The 14635-nt window shown below is 44.5% G+C and overlaps 1 protein-coding gene across 1 annotated transcript in view; it reads right to left on the bottom strand.

The window, feature by feature from the left end:
* col7a1l (collagen type VII alpha 1-like) overlaps positions 1–14156 on the bottom strand; it is a gene marked incomplete at both ends in the record, with an annotated part of 63688 nt that extends 49532 nt beyond the window's left edge. Inside the window, 7 exon segments of the mRNA XM_080851694.1 lie at positions 226–355; positions 1624–1790; positions 2640–2813; positions 8409–8502; positions 9430–9589; positions 10463–10643; positions 14078–14156. Coding sequence (XP_080707820.1) covers positions 226–355; positions 1624–1790; positions 2640–2813; positions 8409–8502; positions 9430–9589; positions 10463–10643; positions 14078–14156 — 985 coding nt within the window.
* Positions 14157–14635: the final 479 nt, after the last annotated feature.

Consider the following 14635-nt stretch of genomic DNA (forward strand, 5'->3'; position numbering starts at 1 on the left):
TTTGATGGTGTTGACTGAATAATAATTACACACATGTGTGTGTGTGTTTGTTTGACTGTATGTGTGTGTGTTTGTGTTTGTGTTTGTGTGTGTGTGTGTGTGTGTGTGTGTGTGTGTGTGTGTGTGTGTGTGTGTGTGTGTGTGTGTGTTTGTGTGTGTGTGTGTATTTGTGTGTGTGTGTGTGTGTGTGTGTGTGTGTCAGTGAGCTGGAGGGGAGGTACACACTAGTCTCTGTGAGGATGCTGGCTGAGTCCCCGATGCGCCCTGGGTAGACAGCGTACACAGTTAGTGAGTACTCAGTCTTTGGGGTCAGGTCCACCACCTGAGCAGTACTTTCATCTGCCTTCAGATCAACCTGGAGAGAGAGAAGACAGAAGGAAAGTAAAGGAGGAAAGAGACAGTCTCACAGCATTATGTCTCCATTCAATTATAATTCACTCCGTTACTGAAGATCTTTCGTAAAGTAACAATTCCAGGAGACATGGGGTTATCAATTTGATGTATTAGCTCATTTATGGTTTTCATTGATAAGACATACGGATACACTCTTGTTTGCACTGTTATTGTATAACACAAACCATGAACACTTCAGATCCGTACTATGGAAAATTCTCTTGAAACATCTGGTGAATTTCAATTCAAAATACACACTGCAGTCTATTAAATACACACTGCACACACCAAAGACACACAGCGCTACAACCTGACTTTCTGCTGCACATTGCCTTCACTGAAGACTACACATTAATGTCTAAGTCATCTACCCATTTATACATGGTCTTGGGCATCGGGAGCAGGTGGGGTGCAGTGTCTTGCTCAAGGTGAAGAGGAGCGAGGATCAAACTAGCAACCTTCCCACTAAACCACTCCTCACCTCCTGAACCACTGTTGCACATGGACACCACTAGGGGTGGGAATCTCTTGGTGCCTCACTTTTCAATTCCAATTCAGAGGTCAACGATTCGATTCTAAACCGATTAACGATTCTTAACTGATTATTGATTATCAATTCTAAACCGATTAAACGATTATCAATGCATCTTGATTTTTGAAACATTTGAGTTTGCTACTCAGAGTCTCAAATCACTTCCTACTTTGTGTTTGATAATTAAAGAAAATCAAGAGATGAATTACCTTCTCTATATTTTTATCAAAGAAAAAGCTTTCCCTTGTCACAATTATGAATTTCTATGAACAATGCAATAATCGATGCAGCTTGCATTTCAACACAAAATGGATGTGTAAAAAAAAAAAACGATTATGAACTTTTCTGAATCGAAAGGGAATCCATCGTTCTAGAGGGAATCGAGAGAAATCGAAAAATGCTAATAATTCTTCATGGGACATGACAGGACTACAGCAAGCTTAAGGTTGAAGTCTGGGTCAAAGATTGAATATATTTCAGCAGCTTAACTAATACAAGAGCATAAACCTTCCCCTGGTCTAAGGCATTTCACCATCAATGCTGACCCTTTCAGCACGTTAAGAGTGGTGAGTAGTAGAGTGGTAGTTCCTCTCTCTCTCATTCCCTCTCTCTATTTGTCTCTCTCTCTTCTGTCACCATCTGTAGCTAGGTCTCCTGCGCAGTGTAAGTAAGTCCTCCCTCCTCTCCGGCCTGCTCACCTGTTTCTGCTGAGGCGAGAGCAGGCGTCCCTTCTGGGAGAGCGGGCTAACCAGCAGCCTGTAGCCCGTCACGTCTCCCGTGGCTGGACTCCAGGTCAGCCTCAGGGAGCTGTAGGCCAGCTCACTCACCTGGAGGTCCCTTGGCCCCACCACCACCTCAGCCTCCGCTGCAGAGAGAGGGACAGGAAGGGAGGCAGGGAGAGAGGTAGGGATGGAGAGACACAGACAGACAGAGTGAGAGAGAGAGAGAGAAAAAGAGAGTGATAAGGGGATTATTAATGAGAGGGACAGAGATGGAGTGAGAGAGAAAGGAAAAGAAAGACACAGACAGACAGAGTGAGAGAGAGGGATAGAGAGAGAGAAAAAAGGGATGAGGGTATTGATAGGAGGTTAATGACAGGAACTTTACTTAATGACATGTTCACAAGCACATTAATACAGTATGAATATGCAAAGAGGTCCGCTTTCATTTCAGATATCAAAAAGAAACTGCTTTTATTCTGTATTTATCTAGAAAAGCAATGTCATTACCCCAATGCACTGTGTAAATCTCACCAGTGAAGAGGTCATATGTCAGGATTCATAGTCAAACATCAAACATCCAAGGGTAAACAGCAGGAAATCTCATATATGGAAATCAGAAAGTTTGATTTGATTTTGATGTTCAAATTTTCATATCTCAGGTCTATAAATAGTTGTTCTTTTTGACCGAGAGATGAAGAGTGAATGCCACAGTTTTTGAATATGAATGTGCCTCTGCCAACTTGTTCATCATTTAACTAAAATGTTCCACTAAATGCCACAGATTGGGGGATTATGCTGAGTGCAGCAGAAGAGTTTGAGAGGTTTATTAATGTTTGCAGTCATGCAGAAGTGTGTGTGTGTGTGTGTGGAGGTGAGTGTGAGTGTGTGTGTGTGTGTGTGTGTGTGTGTGTGTGTATGTGTGTGTGTGTGTGTGTGTGTGTGTGTGTGTGTGTGTGTGTGTGTGTGTGTGTGCATATGTGTGTGTGTCTGACCTGGTTGCCTCTTTGTGACGGGTCGAGGAGGTTCGGAGGCGCTGAAGCAGACCCTGCGTGAGAGTCTGAGCAGGAGGTCGTCCAGGTAGGAGAAGTCTGCGCTCATCAGGAGGTGCTCCTCGTACGGCTCCGTCACCATGCGCCGCAGCTCTGTCACGTCCGCGTTTCTCACCCCTGCAGAAACACAGCCTCTCTTAGACCAAAGGCTCCCTCGCTATCTCTTCATGACACAGCTAGAGAAGGCAGTTTTTGGGAACAATTGTATAAATGGTTTTCATCAACTTTCATAAAAGTTTTCATTTTCCTAACCTATGAGTACACTAACATGAAATCAGTGAACACATTGGTCTTTCAAACATAATTCACACCAGTGGCGAAGCCACCGGGGTGGCAAGGGGTGGCAGCTGCCACCCTAATTTTTTTTGCTTGCCACCCCACTTGCCACCCAGGTTGTCAGAAGTGTTTCCTATAATATACTATTAATTTATTGAATGGTATTATATTTTTGCTACTTAAGCTGTTGATCTCTTTGGCAACTTGTTCTAAAGTCTTTAAGTTCCCCCTCCCCTGTAAAATGGTTGAGTCCATGAGTTCGCTTTGCTCCGTGCAACTTGCCCGCTACATTCAAGTGAAGGAAAGAACCAGTGTGAAAGCATTTGAGAAGCTAAAAACAAACTTGAGACAAGCCTTCTGTAGGCTTGCAGTGATAACAGAATCTACAGTACAGCTGAATCGTGAATCAAGAAAATGTGATGGGTGGTCATATGTGGTAGACAGTTCCGTTGTAATTTCAATCGTTTATTTATTGCTAGCTTGCAAAAATCGGTAGCATACAGTAGCTAGCTCGCTAACCAATGTCTTACTAACGTCTTTAGTAGGCTACAGTAAAGTGGACCAGCGACGGCGCTACACCGGGGCTAAGGGGTGCTATAGCCCCGGCAAAAAAATGTGTAGCCCCAGTTAAGCCCCTCTAGCATTTAAGCACTGTTTTGCAAATGTCGAGGATGATTTGAGAAATGTACCAAAGCGACTGAGAAAATCTGTAAAGGTTCATACGTATGCATTCTGTTCCAAATCCACGCTTGCGTGTTTGTACTGCGCCCGTACCCCGTTTACGCTATGCTGCGTGTGTGTGTGTGTGTGTGTGTGTGTGTGTGAGAGAGAGAGAGGGGACAAGAGGGGGGAGGGCGGGGGGGAGTCTTTTGTTTATATCACCTATATGTTTATATATAGGCTACTCGCGCGTTAAATGAAGGTTAATAAGGCTAGCTGCAAATGGATGTTTAGATAAGGCTAGCTGAAAATGAATCGTTGGTTGATCAAGAAAAGAGTGCAGGTAGAAAATGAAGAACCAATGAATGAAGTCTCCCAGACGGCCAACGAAGAAGAGGGAGATTCGAAAAATGAATCTGAGAGAGGAACTCCTGAGCCAGGACTAGAAGGAGCACCAGGGCAGTCCATCGCTGCTATCAGCTCTACATCCCCCGTTAGCTGCACTGCTGACACAGACACCAGCCCCTCTGATTTAAGCCAGTCACCTGCTAATGAACCGAGGCGGCCTCTTCTTCGGCGTTATCCGGCCACCAAAGTTGGACAGCAGGATCGCTATTTTAATCGTAGATGGTATGAGGATTACAAATGGCTTGAATATTCCATTTCAAAGGACCGTGTTTTCTGCTTTGCATGCCGCCACTTTCAACGTCCAGGAAATCATGGCGAGAAGGCAGCATTTACCCACAACGGCTACCAGAACTGGAAGAAGGCGACAAGTTCCTTCAAGACACACAATGTTAGTGTGGAGCATAAATATGCTATGGCAGTGTGGAATGAGTGGACTATTCAGAAAGAGTCTGGCTCAACAATTTGCAATGCTCTGAGTGATGGACATGCAAAAATAGTAAGAGAGAACAGAGAGTACATGAGAGCAGTTGTGGAGTCATTGCGTTTCACTGCATACCAGGGACTTTCACAGAGAGGAGACACAGAGAATGACACGGCTGTCAACCAGGGAAACTTTCTTGAACTATTACAAATGATAGGCAAATTTGACAAAACAGTTGCACAGAAAATATCTGACAATCCAAGAAATGCGAAGTACACACATCATGACATACAGAACGAAATACTGGACATTATGGCAAATATGATAAGGGATCAGATAAGTAGTGAAGTACAAGATGCTGAAATGTTTGCTTTGATGGTAGATGAGAGTAAGGACCTGAGTAAAACGGAACAAGTGTCTGTTGTGGTGCGCTACGTGAAAAAAGATAAAGCTGTGGAAGAATTTCTCCATTTCACGCCAGCTGACGGTTTGGATGCAGAGTCACTTTTCGCTACAATCAAAGACACTCTGAGCAAATGTAACATTGATCACACTGCCTGTATTGCTCAGTGTTATGACGGCGCTGCAGTGATGTCTGGTGTTCACAACGGGGTCCAAGAGAAATTCCGAGAAGAGGTCCCTCAGGCAATCTACATCCATTGCCATGCACACCGCCTCAATCTAGTTTTGGTGGACTGTGTGAGAAACGTGAAGCCAGCGGGGGATTTTTTTGTTATTGTGCAAGGCATGTACAAGTTTTTCTCAGGCTCATTTGTCCATGTCCACTTCGTTAAGAAGCAACGGGAACTTGAGCCCTCTCAGCAGCCCATTGAACTCAAGAAACTGTCCGATACGCGCTGGTCCTGCCAGTATCACTCGCTATGGGCAGTGCAAAAAACCCTACCCGCCATCATTGCATCGTTAAATGACATTAAGGCGCAACCAAATCCACGCAGATCCACTGATGCTCGCTCATTACTCGCACTCATTGATGCTGAATTCATCCTCCACCTTGTTCTGTTTGAGGATCTTTTTCGTACAGCAAAGTTCATGTCTGACACTCTACAGTCCCCCGAACTTTTGCTGGAGACTGCCACCGACCTCGCGCACTCAGTCATCACGGGCCTAAAACAAAAGCGCACAGAGGACTCTTGGAGAGCCATATGGAGCAAGGCAGAGGCGCTCTGCACCAAAGTCGGTGTCGCAAAACCACTGCAGCTCCCACAACAGAAGAGGCAATCTCAACAACCTCACCATCTGCAGGACTATTTAGTTGAAGCTCCAGTTCAAACAGAGCATCCATGCATGTCCTCTCTGGATAAACTCCGAACATCCTCATTCTACCCTGTCATTGACCGACTAGTGAATGAAATGACACGACGGTTTTCAACAGAAGCAGGTGCCGTTCTCATGGGCACGTCAGCCCTCAACCCCGAAAATGCCACATTCCTTGAAAAGGACAGCCTTGAGCCCATGGCGCAGATGTATGGGATCAAAAAGGATGACCTGCTGGCCGAGATGCCCCAGATGCGCCGGCTCTTGGAAAGAAAAAAAGAACAAGGTGAAACACTCAGCAGCACACTGGAATTTCTGTCCATGCTTAAACCGTACAAAGACTCCTTTGAGGACATCTATAAACTTTTGCGCATTGCTGTTACACTGCCTGTAACCTCCGCTTCATGCGAGCGCAGTTTTTCGTGCATGCGGCGCGTAAAAACCTACCTGAGGAACAGAATGGCAAACCCTCGACTCAGCAACCTTGCCTGCCTGTCCATACACGCAGAAAGAACCAAGGCCCTGGATGTCCAGAAAATTATAGACTCATTTGCACTCAACCACAGCAATAGATGCATCGTCCTTCTGTGAGTTTTGTTTTAATCATTCAAACAATCTGTTAGCACTTCTCGTTGCGGCTGCACTTTGTAGCCTATGTTATGAGTTTTACTTTTAATATAATGTAAGTTATGATGTTGTCAATGCATAGTTGTTTGTTTTCATTTAATACTTGTTGCAATTTGGATGTTTTGTCTGGTTATGGGCAGGCGCATGGTCGCTGTCTTGATCTGAATGTCACCTCTCGTTGCGGCTGCACTTTGTAGTTATGAGTTTTACTATTCATGTAATGTAGCCTAAGTTATGATGTTGTGATCCGAGACAATATTGTCAATGCATAGTTGTTTGTTTTAATTTATTATGCATATGAAATAAATACTTGTTGCATTTTGGATGTATTGTCTGGTTATGGGCAGGCGCATGGTCGCTGTCCGGAGCTGAATGTCACCTTTGCACGCACGTGAAACATTTCCGCCATTGCCACTTGTATAACATTCTTGTGCCGTGTATCATAGCTTCTTTTATTGAAGAAAAAAAACAAGAACCTCTTTATAAAGTAAGTGACGTCATGAAAATCAATTATTTTCTTAGCTACCCCACGTATCGGTCAAGCCCCCCCTTAGCACCGGGAGAGAAAAAATCCTGCCGCCGTGCATGAAGTGGACTGACAGAAAATGTTATTGCAGTTTTTATTTACGTATCATTAAGAAATCAGATTTTAGATACCACTAACCGTTTTGTCACGTATAAATTATGTTGTATGTGATAACCCAATACATACAGAACAAGCCATTAGAAATTAAATTGGCCATTTAGAAACACATTTGTCATTATGAAGGGAAATATGTCATGAACGTTTTGCTGCTGAATATGTAAATATATGTATTATGTTTAAGTCTTTAAGACAAATATTTGTTCTGGCTTTTTGAAACAATATCTAGACTCTTGGCAAGACATTACTGTTGTCTGTTTTCACTATCTGGAATTGTATAAATAAATACATATAGACACCAGGCATGTGTGTGTGATATTAGAGTAGAAAAAACCCGCACTCTTAAGCTTTTCTCATAGCTATTCTATTTAGACCATCTATTCAAAGACGCGTTTTGGCCTAAGACATCGTCAGTGTGACAAAACGCGTCTGTGAATAAACCGGTCTAAATGAAATAGCAATGAGAAAAGCTTGCGAGTGCGGTTTTTTTCTACTGTAAGTAAACAATCTTTTACTCGCACCCAAAAACGCCTTTATTTTGGATGTAGAGCGCGCCTATCCCTACAAAAAAATGTGTTTGTGATATGCCACCCTTGAATTTCAACTTGCCACCCCATGTAAAATGTTCTAGAATCGCCACTGATTCACACTGGACGTACTACATAATGCAAGTGTTCTGGAGCACACAGTCCAAAATTTCACCACTCATTTGCTTGGAAGAGGGATGAGCTGCTGGACTAATTGCAGCCTGTCAGAGCATGAATGACTTATCCCACACTGCTCCCAAAAGAAGAGGCACAGAGAAGAGCTACATATCGAACACAGCATCTCCTGTTTGGTGTCTGTGTCTTGGAACATTGAATGATGACTTCGGTCACACGCACACGTCAGGCTACATGAAGCCACTCACCTCCACACGCACACACACACACACACACACACACACACACACACACACACACACACACACACACACACACATGTGAGTCAGGGATGAGTTAAGCTTGGGGTGATTTATCTGGCCCTCTTGGGGGAAGATTGATTGGACAGTCATAACTTTGCGTGTGGGAGGGCGGCAGGGGGGGTGGGTGTAGACTGGTGTGAGGCGGTGTTGGGGGGATCCTATGAAAAATTACAGCAATTAGTCCGCTACTGGCTAATGAGCTGTAATTATTTCAGTGCTCAGGGTGTCAAGAGACCAAGAGAGAAAAAGAGAGAGATAGGAACAGAGAGAGGGAAACAGAGATGCTTGAGGCACATGGACAAGGCTCACACCTGCTAGGGCATGAAAGTGCACATATGTGCATAACCTACTTACACAGAGCATACAAATGACAGTGCTGCTTTGAGGCCACTAAGTCAAAAGTGATCGACTTACTGATGATAAAAGTGACGTACTTACCCACGGCAAAGAGTGAGATGCCACTGTCTCTCACTGCATTCGCTGGCCCGTCAATGGCATCATCAGATCGGCCATTGGTTATAAGAATAGCGATCTGAAAATTGTCCGTTAAAGAAACCAGTTAGTGTATAGATTAGAAAGTCATAGATTAGATAGTCACTCTATACGTTTGCATGCGTCAAAAACTGACGAATGTCACTGCAATACCTAGGAGTTCACTCCATGCAGTACCATGTGAATGCATTAGCCATTATCTTTGTGCCCTTGAAGATTCTTAACATGTTTTAACACAGTATTACATTCATAATTGAGCGACGCAGTGAGTTATCCGTAGAACCCCAGTCTAATGCACGCACACGGGAATGATAATGCGGCCAGTGATGAAAAATGTACTCGCGGTTCGTCCGGAGTTCAGGTGCAATAAATTGCGTTAGATTCATTAGCATTCATACTGGCCCTGTAGCTGCGATGTACTTTTTTCTCAGTATTACCTCCGACGTTTCTGCATATTTTGTGCAGAGAGAACGTCTCTTCCTTCACGTGCATACCCATCTCATTTACACATCAGGTGTTCCGCAGTAAAGGATAGGGTGGAATTTTAATGATGGCTTTGTGTTTTTTGGAGGGTGGAGAAGGAGTGCGAAATGCCGTATAGTAGCTCAGCCCAGCATGGTGCCGTGCTTAGCGCAAGAGCTTTGATTCCTGTGTGCGGAGATCTCAGGGGTGCACCACAGCCATACCAGTATGAGGCCATGCTTTTTGTTCCTGGCATAAAGTTTTGGTTATAGGAATATCCTAGAAGGTGACCAGAAGTACGAGAGTCTAAACAGAAAGACAGAGTTGTTTAAACAAACTCACAGAAGTAGGGTACATTAGCTCCATGCAGGGAAGGACACTGTATTAAGATAGACGTTTCCATGGTGAACTCGTTGAAGAAACCGGCTTAAAACTACAGGCAACCGAACAGAACTAGGACACTTAATAATGTTCTGTTAGTGTGTGATATAAGTGGAAACTTTACCTTGGGGGTGTTGTCCCTGGCTATGGAAGGCCCAAAAACAGACTCAGCGAGGAACTCCAAGGCCTCCCCAGTGCGGCTGCCACCACCTTCGTAGGGCATCTCCTCTACGGCCCTCAGCACTTCGTCCAGGGTCGAGTAGTCCGTCAGAGCGATGCGCATCCTGGGGAGAGAGAGAGAGAGACAGCTTGTCAACCCTGGGGTTAATGGGGCTCCCCTCAGTCCTGCACTTTACAACTCACACCCAGTTGGCTGCTAATCTGGGCCTGATCCTGCTGTCTGGATCCATTCCAGCTCTAGGACACTGATGTATAGGCTTAAGGGAGGTTTAAAATAGTGGCAATATATGCAAAACCGAAGACATTTTAGGCCAGAATGTGCTATTTAAAGCACTACTCTGTGGTCTGAGCTTCAAACACTGAAGGGCACTGTACTCCATAGCCTGAGACATACTTATATTCCCACAGTATGTTAAGCGTCTTTGAGAACTCTGAAAGGCGCTATACTAATTTGATGTATTATTATTATCATTATTGTTATTATTATTATTATATAAATGAATGGTCGTGTGGGTTACATCACAGCAGAATCAAAAATGGAAAAGAGCCATTCAGGCAGTTAAATGCATGAGACCTTTTGTTCTGCATCAGTGTAAAACTTTAGCTTTGCACTGTGTTACACTGACACTAATAGTTGTTTGATGTCTAGACTCACTGACGTGACAGATGGTAAGATGATATGTGACACCATAGGCTTGTGGGACTTTACAGGACAACACTGATATGCTCCATCTGAGGGCAAGATTCACCAGTCTCTACCTTTACAAAACCCTTGACAGCACAGACTCCTGACTCATATATTGACAAGCACTCCCAGGGTAGGTTGGTCATAGGTCATATGGTAATAGTTTTATGACCTTACTATGCACATTGCATACCTTAGCAATAGCTCCAGTATCATACCTGTCATACAAAGTCACTCAGCTGCTATTCTATCACATTCACCAGCATATTTCAGCCATGCAGACTGATCTTACCTTGGGATATCGGAGTAGACGGTGACCCCAAGTCGAATACCTTCCTCCCCCAGCGTGTTGTCTTGGAAGGCACGCATGATAGAAGCTATGAACTCCTTCACCTGCTGGAAGCTGGTGGGGCCCACAGACCATGACTCGTCCACAAGGAAGACGATATCAGCAGGCATAGCTGTGTTACACTCTGCAAAAGGCATACAGAAGAAACTGTTGTTTCTGAGTTGAGACAGCAATTTTGTACTGGCACTTTATACTCCCACTTTCTCATTCATACAGCCTCATATCAATCATTCAAGCTTTTTTTCACAAACAATTATTGTTTCAAGCATTGCTGAAAGGAGATTCTCAGCTGAATGACTCCTTGAGTTCAAGGCCAACCTAAAGCTCTTTTTCTATGACAAGTTTCAAAGTATCTACAGTTATGCTATACTCATATTACCATGTAAAAAAGGATTTTGTGATATATCGTAATATATGTATGTCTGGTCTGAATTTCATCCAGAATGAATGACAGTCTTCATGCACATCACTGAGGCCAGTGGATTGGGTGTTGTTCGTTCTGCTACCACTTGATGGCAGTCTAACCCTGATAAGAAAAAGCTCATGGCAGCTGGACTCACCTTAGGGAGTTGCCAACAGCACACACTCAATGCACCACTTTCCTAATAAAACAACAGCAATGACTAATGCTTAGAATTCCAATAAGAGCTGTGGTTTAATGTGGTCCAGAGCCAAGTTTCTCACACACACACACACACACACACACACACACACACGCACACACACGCACACATGCACACACACATGCACACACACACACACACACAAACGCACGCACGCCTGCACACACGCACGCACACACACACACATACGTACACACACATACGTACACACACAAATAAACAAAGACAGAGACAAATGAAAAAGGAAAATAATGAAATAGGGCACAAATAAATAAAGTCCAAATAGAACACGGGTAGGGAGTGCTCCTAAGGTAGCCCCCTGATGTTCTGCAGTTTAAGCACACCAACAACAAGGATAACAGAACTCCATTAAGTCTATGGTTTGTTTATGAGGCTGTAGGTGATTTATTTTACTGGCCTTCCCTCTACTCCTTCCCAATCTACCGCCCTCATTTCTATGCCATAGCAAGAATAGCATAGCCTTCATCTTTATTTTTGCCCATCCTTCCTTCTTTCTTTCTTCCGTTCTTTCTTTCTGTCTTACACACCTTTTAAACAGGTCTTTTGATACTCTAAATTCCATCCATGGCCACCTTTCCTGGAGACTTTGCAAAACCATGTCCTCACACTTAAGACCCAAGAGACGCTTTGACACGAGCCTGATTCAGTGTCCTTGGAGAGAGCTGAGGGTGTGTGCTTCTGCAGAGATAGCAGAGGAACATGCCCCCAGTGCTGGATACTTAAAACACAGAACAAGCGGACAGATCCACTGCTGGATAGGTGCTGGCTGCGCCTGCTCTTTCAGGTGAGAGGCATATGCAGGCCTAGTCAGATAACACATGCTGACGGCACGCACGCAGTACGGCTCTGCAGCTGAACACATGTAGCAATCCCGGCTGAACACAGCTCAGTGTAACACAAAAACACAGATCAACGTCACATGTAGCTTTACACTTCTCATATGGCTGCCCAGATAATAACACACAGCTAAATTGATTTTACAGTCCCAGTTTTGCATTCTTATCACTCCCTTCACTGCAAGACACAGAGCTACAAAAGCTTACTGCTACAGCTAAGCATTTTATCAAGTTAAACGTGTCACTGCCGAGAGTAGATCACTGCAACACGTTGATTAGCACAGTTGAAATCAGGTCACAGCTACGTTTTTGTATGCAGAGCCACTGTTCCCTAACCTTCAATTACTGTAGAAAAATGACTTCAAAAGGTTCTGGCAGAATTCTTAAGAGTTGTGTTAGTTACATGGTACTGTCTCTATGCTTATGATTTGTGGTGCACGTTTGTGTGTGTGTGTGTGTGTGTGCGTGCGTGTTTTTGCGTGCGTGTGCGTATATGAGAATGTGTATTCGTGTGCGTATGTGTGTACACTTATGTTTCTGTGTGTGTGAGTGTGTGTGTGTGTGTGTGTGTGTGTACACAAGTGCATGTATGTGTGTGTGTGTGCGCGCGTGCTCCTAGGACCACCATTCAGTGGCAGACACCCTGTAGGGGAGTCAATCTTACTGCTAATGTCATGTTGTCACACTGTCTGTCTGCCCACAGTCCTTTCAGAGGCGAAGGAGCTTACAAGGGATTAGCTCTGACACATACGCCTGCAATTCCACACTGCGCCATAAAAATAAAGGCATGACAAGTGGTGACAGACTGCTCATCCCTCATAACATGGCCACCACTCACCTGTCCATTTAGCTACACATCATGAATGTTTTTTTTCCATGTCTCTCTCTCTCTCTTTCTGTCTCATGTGTATGTATCCAATACTGTACGATGAATGGATAGATAAAAGGATAGATGGATATGGATAGATAGATAGATAGTTATTTTACCTTTGCCTACCATGGTCTTTCATTTGATGGCAAGGCATAAACTCTTCACCAGCTGTTGGCTAACAGCCCCAAAGAAGAGATTTGTTAATTAAGCAAATTGCAATTTCTCAAAACCAACAGGTTGTTGTGGAATTTGGTGGCCAAATTGTCTCATTCAGACATGTTTGTTTTGGTGCATGCCTCATTAGGCAAGTTACCCTTATCACAACTATGAGTTATTATTATTATGCAGATGTGTCCATTTTTTATGTCAGTATACCTGAAGTTGTTCAAAAACAACAAAACCTTGGCAGCACAAAGAGAGAAAGAGAGAGAGAGAGAGCGGAAAAAAGAGAAGGTTTTGATGAGGTTTTGACACTTGGGGAAGAACACGGCCATCACAAATCACCAACAACACAAGGTGACTCGACCTCTGAGTTCAAGGCCCCCGCGGCTAAAACAGCCTGTCTGTCAGTCTCAGCAAACAGAAGTAGGGTAGAAAATTACAGTGTTTCAGGGCAAGAGTGCCAAAGTAATTGGTCCTGAGATCTCTCACGCCACAACTACCTCCACATCCATTCTGCTTGTAAAAGCTTAAGCAGTGGTGAGTGCACACACAGAACCAAACACGTACCCATCAAGACACACACACTCTCTATCTCTCTCTCTCTCTCTCTCTCTGTCTCTGACACACACATACAGAAAAACACACACACACACACACACACACACACACACACACACACACACACAGATAGACATTTTCTACAGATTCACAAACAGATTCACTCTTTGATTGTGTTTTCAATAGTCTTCTCATTCCACGTACGTAGGTGGGCGCTGCAGTCTAAGACAGGGCTGTGGAAAGCAGGGCACAGCAGGTAGGCAGCTGCCTGTGCCTCAGATGCCTTCCCGTCCTTGGATATCAATCCCTCGCTCCCTCCCTCCCCCACACCATTGCCCTGCCCCAAGCGGCAGACGCACACGCATCTGGACCTGATAGATCCTCTGTCTGACTGTCTGAGGCTCTGGAAAGGAACCCACCTTTCCAACCCTCCCCCCCATACACACACCTGCCACCTCCACCACCACCACCACCTCCCCCCTCCTACCTTCGGCTTGGCCGAGGACCATCCGTGTCGAGAGAGACAAGAGTGACAAGAGCGAGATCCACACGCGGAGGCCATCCATCCTTTCCCCCTGCCGCCTCTTTCTCCTCTCTCTCTTTCTCTTCTTGCTTTCTCTCCTCGCAGTCCAGCTTTCTCGCTGTCCCCTCTCCCCCCTTCCTGTCTCCTCTTCTCCACCTCTTATCTCCTCCTGCAGGCTGTCTTCTGGGCCCCCTCTTTGACACTCCGCCGAATTCAGCTGTGCCTCGGCCTTATCTGAAAGCAAAACAGAGAGAGAGAGAGAGAGAGAGAGAGAGAGAGAGAGAGAGAGTAAGCAGGAGATAGACATCACCATGCAATATGTACATGACCAGCTTGATCTGCACGTAATTCAGGTTGGAGATGATTCGCCATTGAAAACAATCTCTGTATCTGTGGAAGATTTATCTTTGCTCCTTATCGGCCAGCACATCTCTCATATGCGGAACGTGGCGCCTGAAAAATGTCTGTCCGTGACCTTGTGTGAATTTGTCCTAAAAGAAAACATCGCTCTGAAATATATTA

Source organism: Sprattus sprattus (genome assembly GCF_963457725.1).
Source record: "Sprattus sprattus genome assembly, chromosome: 14".
Classification (NCBI taxonomy): Eukaryota; Metazoa; Chordata; class Actinopteri; order Clupeiformes; family Clupeidae; genus Sprattus; species Sprattus sprattus.